This window comes from Bos grunniens, chromosome 29 (assembly GCF_055505025.1).
Source record: "Bos grunniens cultivar Pamir isolate PY7600 chromosome 29, Bosgru_T2T1.0, whole genome shotgun sequence".
NCBI classification, from domain to species: Eukaryota; Metazoa; Chordata; class Mammalia; order Artiodactyla; family Bovidae; genus Bos; species Bos grunniens.
The window spans coordinates 24,655,928-24,666,047 of NC_141193.1; the positions used below are offsets into that span (position 1 = coordinate 24,655,928).

At 40.2% G+C, this 10,120-nt stretch overlaps 1 protein-coding gene across 1 annotated transcript; it reads left to right on the forward strand.

Annotated features, from left to right (window-relative positions):
* The first annotated feature begins 7,824 nt into the window (after positions 1-7,824).
* On the forward strand, positions 7,825-8,772 carry LOC147342394 (olfactory receptor 6M1-like). The gene has a single exon (XM_086383227.1). The coding sequence runs from the start codon at positions 7,825-7,827 to the stop codon at positions 8,770-8,772; it is 948 nt and encodes a 315-aa protein (XP_086239353.1).
* Positions 8,773-10,120: the final 1,348 nt, after the last annotated feature.

Below are 10,120 nucleotides of genomic sequence, written 5' to 3' on the forward strand. Positions count from 1 at the left end.
TTGTTGTGTACTCTTTAGGTTTGAGCCCTTTATCATTACGTAAAGCTCCTCTTTATCTTGTCACTCTTGGTTGAAATACCCTGTATATTAGTTGAATCAAACTATTAATTGTATTATTCAAATCTTATTTATTGTTACTATTTGTTTTGTCTTCTTTCTATTGCTTAAGAAGCCATCTTATCTCTTAAGTATTATTAAACTTCCATCTACAAATATGAATTTGTCTGTTTCTCCTACAAGCACTGTCAGCATTTGCTTTGTATATTCTGATGTCATAGTTTTGGTAGGTACAGATTTAGAATTCTTATATTTCAGAATATTCCAGTATAGCTCTAGTAACTTCTTGTCATAACATCTAGTTTAACATTAATATAGCTACACTTGCTTTTTTTCTTAGAGTTTGCATTATATATCTTTTTCAGTTCTTTCACTTTCAACAAGCCTGTGCCTCATATTTAAAGTCTCTTATAGCTGTGTATAGTTGGGATTTGTATCCAATCTGAAAATTTAGATTTTTAATTAGAAAATCAAATATATTTATATGTAATATCATCACATATTGACATATGTATGTCCTTAATTTCATTTCACATTATTATTATGATGAGTTTTTATTATAAATATATTTAAAATTTTATGAAACCACTATAATTATTTTGTAAAGTCTAAATTAATTCACATTGCTCATATATTTAATTTCTATGTTGTTCTTAATTTCTTTCTGCATATCTAAATTTCTATTCTTCGATGTTAATAATAATCTGTAGTTTTTTATGCAGTATGTGCTGACAATAAACATGTTCAGGTTACTTTTTATTTGAAAATATTAATATCTCTATTTCATTTTTTGATGAATTTTTTGGGGGGGCTTGGCCTCTAAGTTGGCAGTTGCTTTTCAATAGCATAGGAGTCAATTTGACTATGTTATGATACATTAATAAACAACCCCCCCAGATTTCATTGGCTAACAAAAAATAAGATTTAGAGACTTCTCTGGTGGTCCAGTGGTTAAGGCTCCAAGCTTCCAGTTTCAGAGGTATGGGTTCCATTTTCAACTGGGTAGTAAGATCCCACATGCCACACAGTGCAGCCAAAAGATAGACTAAGAAAGAAAGCAGACATGTTGCTCGACCACACTGCATGTTACTGGCTCCCTATGTGCTTTGTCTCTGCCCCACATATGTCCTTATTTTGGATTCAGGAGAAAGCAGCAGCCCCTACCTGGGACATGCCAATCTGTGACAGAGGGAACAGAGCAATAGCTCAAACTTTAGCTCAAGCCTTGAGCACTGCAGGTCCATTCAGCTGCCATTGTCTAAAGCATGTCACAAAGCCAGTGTGAGAATGGTATGTGTAAGTGGAGACATGTAATCATCTTATAAAGAAAAGGGGTACAAAATGGCTGAGAACAATAATGCAATCTACCAAAGTTGGTTTGTGTTGCTTTGTGTATCCCTTTTCTTTCCCTTTATTTTTCAATCACAATTTCTATTTTAGATGTGTTTCTAGTAATTAAAATGTAGTTGGATTTTTTTTAACTAATCTAGCAATTTCTGACTTTTAATAGGTAGAAATGTCAAAGTGTCTAGGCTTTGACAGAGGAAAATGGATGAGTCCCAGAAACTAAGCTTTTGATGTGAGCTAAATGGAGTATACAAGAGATACAATACAAAAAAAAAAAAAACACACATGTAAGGGTCCACTGGCTGAGAGTAATGCTGCATGGCACCTCTCTATTCCAAGCCTGGCCTCTTTGGAGGGTTTCTACCCACTTTTAGAAATTACATTTGATCAATCTAGAAAATGCCTGTGCTCACTTAATGGCACCTAAACTTACTCCAAGTCACAACCTAAGGATTTTTAGGCTAATTTAAGGATGAAGTATACACAATGATGCTTCACAGGTGGCTCAGTGGTAAAGAATCAGCCTGTTAATGCAGGCGATGCAAGAGACACATGTTCAATCTCTGGGTTGGGAAGATACCCTGGAGTAGGAAATGATAACACACTCAAGCATCCTTGCCTGGAATATTCCATGAACAGGAAAACCTGTAAGGCTGTACAGTCCATGAGGTCACAAAGAATTAGACATGACTGAATATGTGTGCATAGTCGAAAATAATAAATGAAGACAAAGTCACCCTTTACAGGTCTTGGCAAGAACAAAAAAGTTTTCTTCCATTTTAACAGAGAACGAAGGGCACACTTATCATTTTCAGAGCATTGGAAATACCATTATTGCGCCATTCCTGGGAAAGGAAAATCTGGCACAATTTTGTCAACTATTTGAGAACATCATAAATTACTCAACCTTTAAAGAGAATGAAATAATGCCATTTGCAGCAACATGGATGGACCCAGAGATAGTCATACTGAGTGAAGTAAGCCAGACAGAGATGGAGAAATACATATGTCATTCCTTTTAAGTAGAATCTAAAAAGAAATGATACAAATGAACTTACCAAACAGAAAGAGACTCACAGACTTAGAGAGTGAACTTATGGTTGCCAAGGGGAAGGAACAGTTAGGGATTTGGGGATGGACATGTATACACAGCTGTATTTAAAGTGGATGACCAACAAGGACCTCCTGTATAGCACAAAGAACTCTGCTCAACAGTTATGTGGCAGCCTGGCTGGGAGGGGAGTTTGGGGTAGAATGGATACATGTATATGTATGGCTGAGGCCTTTCCCTGTTCACTTAAAACCGTCACAACATTGTTAATTGGGATTCAGTTCAGTTCAGTTCAGTCCCTCAAGTCGTGTCCGACTCTTTGCGACCCCATGAATCGCAACACGCCAGGCCTCCCTGTCCATCACCATCTCCCAGAGTTCACTCAGACTCACGTCCATTGAGTCAGTGATGCCATCCAGTCACCTCATCCTCTGTCATCCCCTTCTTCTCCTGCCCTCAATCCCTCCCAGCATCAGAGTCTTTTCCAATGAGTCTACTCTTCACATGAGGTGGCCAAAGTACTGGAGTTTCAGCTTTAGCATCATTCCTTCCAAAGAAATCCCAGGGCTGATCTCCTTCAGAATGGACTGGTTGGATCTCCTTGCAGTCCAAGGAACTCTCAAGAGTCTTCTCCAACACCACAGTTCAAAAGCATCAATTCTTCGGCGCTCGGCCTTCTTCACAGTCCAACTCTCACATCCATACATGACCACAGGAAAAACCATAGCCTTGACTAGATGGACCTTTGTTGGCAAAGTAATGTCTCTACTTTTGAATATGCTATCTAGGTTGGTCATAACTTTCCTTCCAAGGAGTAAGCGTCTTTTAATTTCATGGTTGCAGTTACCCCAATACAAAATGGAAAGTTTAAAAAAAATTTTTTTTTTAACATCTCTGTGTGGCTTGCAGGATCTCAGTTCCCCGACAAGGGACAGAATCCAGGCCATGGCAGTGAAAATTTGGAATCCTAACCACTAAGCCACTAGGGGACTCCCTCAAAAGTTTTGTGTTTCAGTTTCTCTGAAACTCTAAAGCAGGCCACCAAACTTTTATTAACTGAATAAAGCAAAAATATGGTGTAATTCCCCTAGAGGCCTCAACACGTGTATTTGGCATCTCCAACTAAATTTGTAGTTGTGATTTTCAGGGTTAAAAGTCTTTGATTATCATAATAGTAATTAACCTCTTTTACCTCATATTCCCAAGAGTCATTCTCAATTAAATTTTTAACAGCAAGCAAGAGTTTCTTATTCATGGCGTATTTTCATAGAGAAAAGGACACATCACATCTTAGATGCAAGAAAAAAAAGCTCAAAGTTCCATTTATCTCATAAAGGGTTCGGAGTTTCAGAATAAACACATGAAAACAACTGGTAAGCAGATTTCAAGTCAAAGTAATGATGGATTTTGTGACAGAGTTTAACAAAGATGTAATTGGCAATCCACAGTAGGTCTCAGGCTAGAAAAATAGTTGAAAAGAATGTTTATATTTAGCCCTTGGTAGAACTGTGTGTGTGTGCTCAGTCATGTCCAACTTTTTGTAACCGCATGGACTACAGCCCACCAGGCTCCCCTGTCCATGGAATTCTCCGGGTAAGAACTGAAGTGGGTAGCCATTCCCTTCTCCAGGGCATCTTCTTGATTGGGATCGAACCCAGGTCTCCTGCATTGCAGGTAGATTCTTTATCATCTGAGCCACCAGAGGTTGCTTTGGTAGAACTACCTCATCCTAAATATCCCTTCCAATGCTAAGACTTTTCTGAATCTAAAATGTTCCAGTTACTCAATTATTCAAAGTAGTAATGAAAGAGGAAACAGACAAAGCAGACTCCAGCTTGAAAGCAGGACTCCAGCTTGGGCTAGACTGTGGACTTTGAGCTATATGCCCAGTATCTATGGAAATGACCTACCAACTGGAAAACCAGACCCCAGGAAGGAAGAGACTCTCCATTGCCTAAAAGAATACCCTGATTATCTGTGTAACCGAATAGAATCATACATTCTATTATGCTTATTGGGGTATGAAAACAGGCCTATTGATAATTGTCCACTGTTAACTACTTAGGCTTAAGGCATATGAATCACGGGTTAACTTTGATTGTATCTTTCTTTTCCTTTATTCAGACTAGTTTCAGGGAATTTGGGGAGGTGGGTTTGGGCACGTACACTTAGGGTATATAAGGTTTTCCCAAAAACTGGTCGGGGTCCTTGGCTAAGAGGAGACTCTGCCTTAGGCCCACTGGTGTAATAAACTGCACTCCACTATCTGCATGGTCCATCTGAGTGAGTTTGTTTCCCAGAACACGAGGCTACAACAGTAAGAACAACATTCCTAAATACGGAACATAGCAATGAGAGTAACATTTTTGCATTAACTAAACTAGGGAAGTGAGTCTTGATCCAGGCTTATGTAACATATCATTTAGACCATAACTAGAGCCTCTCTGACCTCTTTTCCCTCTCTACAAAAGTGGGAATAAGAATCCAGATTGTGACTTCTACTAAAGAATGCATCTTTGGATCAGATAGAACTGGAACTGAATCTGGCTTTGTCACACACTAGCTATGTGACAGGAAAATTATTTTTTTTTATTTTTTAGTTTATCTATTTTAATTAGAGGCTAATTACAATATTGCATTGGTTTTGCCATGCATCAACATGAATCCGCCATGGGTGTACACATGTTCCCAATCCTGAACCCCCCCCAACTCCCTCCCCTTTAAATTCTGTAAATTTCAAGTTTTTCATGTGCAAAATGTAAATCACAATATCTACTCCCTACTTCAAAAGATTGCCAAACATACATGTATAAAATAGCAAAACCTTGAAACAGATTAAAATAGCTACTGACAAAATGCAAGAAAAATATGACACATTCAACATCAATTATAGGGATGATTTAATAGTCACCTATCAGAAATTAATAGATCAAAACAAAAGATGATGTGGAAACAAACACTGCCAACCTAAAAATCAGCAAGAAAATTTTGTGTCTAAGTAGGCAATACACTTTTCGTTTTGTTGCAGTTGTTGTTGTTTAGTCAGGTCCAACTCCTTGCAAACCCAAGGATTGCAGCACACAGGCTCCTCTGTCCTCCACTGTCTCCCAGAGTTTGCTCAAGTTCGTGTCTATTGAGTCAAGTGATGCTATCTAACCATCTCATCCCCTGCCACTCCCTTCTCACATTCTTTTTTAATAGTATCTAAATTTTTCAAGCACTTAGCATATAATGACCAGGAACTCAGTGTATGTTAAGTAGTATCACAGCTACCCCTCATGGCTCAGTGGCAAAGAATCCACCTGCACTGCAGGAGATGAGGGTTTGATCCCTGGATCAGGAAGATCCCCTGGAGAAGGAAATTGCAACCCACTCCAGTATTCTTGCCTGAGAACTCCCTTGGACAGAGGAGTTTGGTGGGCTACAGTCCATGCGGTCGCAAAGAGTCAGACACAACCTAGCAACTAAACAACAACAAAAATCATGGCTATTACCTAAAGCCTAAAAATAGAAATGAAGGCCTTTTGAGAAGAGTGACTTCATCTGTATAACACTGATTATACAGTACTGAGACCAACTGATGAAAGTTCCTGGGGAAAAAGGTTTTACCTCAAGTTAATAAAGAATTTCTAAGAGTTAGAGATGATCAAATATGAAACAAGATGCACGAATAAGCAACTTGAGTGTTTTCCACAAATGAAAGATTCTAGCATATTCAAAAGCAGAGACATTTGCCACCAAAGGTCCGTCTAGTCAAGGCTATGGTTTTTCCTGTGGTCATGTATGGATGTGAGAGTTGGACGGTGAAGAAAGCTGAGCACCGAAGAATTGATGCTTTTGAACTGTGATGTTGGAGAAGACTCTTGAGAGTCCCTTGGACTGCAAGGAGATCCAATCAGTCCATTCTGAAGGAGATCAGCCCTGGGATTTCTTTGGAAGGAATGATGCTAAAGCTGAAACTCCAATACTTTGGCCACCTCATGCGAAGAGTTGACTCATTGGAAAAGACTCTGATGCTGGGAGGCATTGGGGGCAGGAGGAGAAGGGGACGACAGAGGATGAGATGGCCGGATGGCATCACTGACTCGATGGACGTGAGTCTGAGTGAACTCCGGGAGCTGGTGATGGACAGGGAGGCCTGGCATGTTGTGATTCATGGGGTCGCAAAGAGTCAGACACGACTGAACGACTGAACTGAACTGAACTGAAGCATAGATAGTTTGACTTTTTGGAGAGGAAGATATGACAGGTTTGGACAAGTAGCCCCTGGACTGTGAAGCTTTCCAAGAAAATCAGAGCAAGAAAATAGTGCATCATAACAGCATTGAGAAGGAATCAAACAAATACGATTCTGAAAAGTTAAGGTTCTTTCTATGTCTAAATATACAAAACACGTGCCAAGAATTATGGAGTCAGTTTTGAATTGCCCACAGGGTATACGAATGTGTGTGTTTATCTTCCATTTATTATGTGGTAGAAGCATATGCTGGAAGAAACATGACTTACAAGGTCAAAGAGCTTTGGGTCTTTACACTATCAAAAATTTTATTGTAGACAGAAGTCAGGCAGATGCAGTACAAATCTGAGTTTTCACATCTCCACTTCATATTAATATTTTCACATTTTTATTACTCATGGAAGGGCTTTCCTGGTGGCTCAGTCAGTAAAAAAAACAAAAACTAAAACGCCTGCCAATGCAGGAGACGTGGGTTTGATCCCTGGGTCAGGAAGATCCTCTGGAGAAGGAAATGGCAATCCACTCCAGTATTCTTGCCTGGGAAATTCCATGAACATGAACAGAGGAGCCTGCCAGGCTACAGTTCGTGGGGGTCCCAAAAGAGTTGGACATGACTTAGCAACTAAACAGCAACAATATATTTGGTTGTGCCAGGTTTTAGTTGTGACATGTGGGATCTAGTTCCCTAGAGATGAACCTGGACCCCCTCCAATGGGAGCAAGGGAGTCTCAGCCACTGGACCACCAGGGAAGTCCCTATTTTTTTATTCTTGAATAGTATGATCAAAATAAGTTGAGTGATTTTCAGTTAATTATATATTTCAGCTAGTTTGAATAAACTTGGGTTTAAGGAAGGAAATAAGGAGAAAAATATATCAAATAAAAATCAAAGCGTTAAAGTTTAAAGAATTCACAGAGTTCCTGTTTTGGGGGGCTTTTTTCCCTAGCCCTTCAATTACATAGATAAAAACTGAGGCCAAGTGATTTCCCTGGAGCCCCATAATAGAGTCAAAGACAGGACTAGAACCCCCTCCCTCTTGAACATTCTCTTTTACATCTAGCAAAATCATGAAACATTTAAAGACATCTTAAACTGTTCTAACCTCCTTTGTTTCTTCTCCTTCCACACAGAAATGGCCACAAAAAACCAGACCACCATCACCGAATTTACGCTTATCTCTTTTCCTGCTGTCCAGGGGCTTCAGACATTGCTTTTTGTCATTCTCCTGCTAGTTTACACGCTCACCATAACAGGAAACATTGTCATCATTTCCTTAATATGGACCGATAATCGTCTCCAAACACCAATGTACTTCTTCCTCAGTAATCTGTCGTTTTTGGACACTTTATTCACAACTACTATTACTCCAAAGTTACTAGCTTGCCTCTTAGAGGAGGAGAAAACCATATCTTTTGCAGGCTGCATCAGCCAAACATATTTCTACTTCTTCCTGGGGACCGTGGAGTTCATCCTGCTGGTGGTGATGTCCTTTGACCGCTATGTGGCCATCTGTAACCCCCTGCGCTACACCATCGTCATGAACAGCAGGGTGTGTCTCCTGCTGGTTCTGGGCTGCTGGGTGGGGGCCTTTCTGTCCGTGCTCTGCCCAACTATTGTGGTGTCCAGGCTGCCATACTGTACTGCAGAAATTAGTCACTTCTTCTGCGACATCGCCCCTTTACTGCAGGCGGCCTGCACAGACACTCATTTCATTGAAATGATAAGCTTCCTCTTGTCTTCTCTCATCCTCCTGACCTCGCTGGTGCTCACCACTGTGTCCTATATCTACATCATCTCTACCATCCTGCGCATCCCCTCGGCCCAAGGACGTCAGAAAGCCTTTTCCACCTGTGCTTCTCACATCACTGTCGTCTCCATTGCCTACGGGAGCAACATCTTTGTGTATGTGAGACCCAATCAGAACCACTCCCTGGAATTTGACAAGATAGCCACTGTCCTCATTACCATAGTGACTCCTCTTCTGAACCCCTTCATTTATAGCTTGAGGAACAAAAAGGTAAAGGAAGTCTTGAGAGAGTCAGTTAGCAGGATAGTTCTACCACATTCCAAAGGAACATGACACTCAGCAGTTTCAGGACATCTAAGACTTGCTTCCTCTATATGTCACTTTGCTCTGCGTAAAGAATGACACAGAATCGTGACTGAAGTCTCGCAGTCCATAGGCAGGATGAGAAAGCATCACATATCACCAAGACTCAAGCGTTATGATCTTGCTATGGAAAACCAGGAATAAATAAGGACTCTTTGGCTCCCTAGTCCTTGAAGTATTTTGCATAAATTAATGTAGAAAGGCAGAAACATCCCAGACTCTGAGTTCTAAGAGCTGATGTCTAACATTTGTTCAGGCACTAATTTCTTTTTTTTTTTTTTTAACACAATACTTTTTTTTTTTTTCAATGGACTTCAGTAAGTTACTTCTTTAAGCTGCCACTTGCTCATCTGTAAAATGCAGGCAAGAACTTCTGCTCTGTTTATCTTACCAGGCACTTGTGGCTACAAAATGAGATGATTTTTGTAAAAGTAACATTGATTTCACATGGAGAGATTGTTGAGATAGAAAAAGGAAGCTTTCATCAGCCATGAGATGCTGGAAGTTCTGACCCTGTTGCTGAGTATCTTAGAAGATAAGAACCCCAAAGGGGCTCAACAAATAAATGTAATCTTATGAATCAAAGCAGATTTGTCCTAGAGAAGGGAGCCTCACACTGCCACTGTCAGGAGGATTATATGAATAATAACATTTAAGAAAAAAATCATTACCTGACCCAGAACTCATCTGATGTTCACAAATAGGTCTCAGTGATACTGCAAACTGATACAATGCTTACATATCATCATGCTTTTCACTTGTTGGACAAAAGTTGACAAAACATCTATTTCGCACAAGGTCACTGTGCAACACAAAATACTAAACCTCCTCCTTTGTTGCCAAATGGAATGACCGCTACCTCTTTACCAATTACTTCTTTTACATACCAATTACATCTCACTCTGTCTACCCTCACTGCAGAAAAGATTTACTGAGCTACCCAATCCTAGAATTGCCAAATCTTTCTGATAACACCCAATCCAGAACAAGCCCCCACTTCCTTAGGTTCATTGTTTCACTGAGATATTCCACATTCTCCAAAGTGTGAGTTCTTTCTCATCAGATCAGATCAGATCATATCAGTCATTCAGTCATGTCCGACTCTTTGTGACCCCATGAATCGCAGCACACCAGGCCTCCCTGTCCATCACCAACTCCCGGAGTTCACCCAGATTTACGTCCATCGAGTCAGTGATGCCATCCTGCCATCTCATCCTCTGTCGTCCTCTTCTCCTCCTGCTCCCAATCCCTCCCAGAATCAGAGTCTTTTCCAATGAGTCAACTCTTCGCATCAGGTGGCCAAAGTACTGGAGTTTCA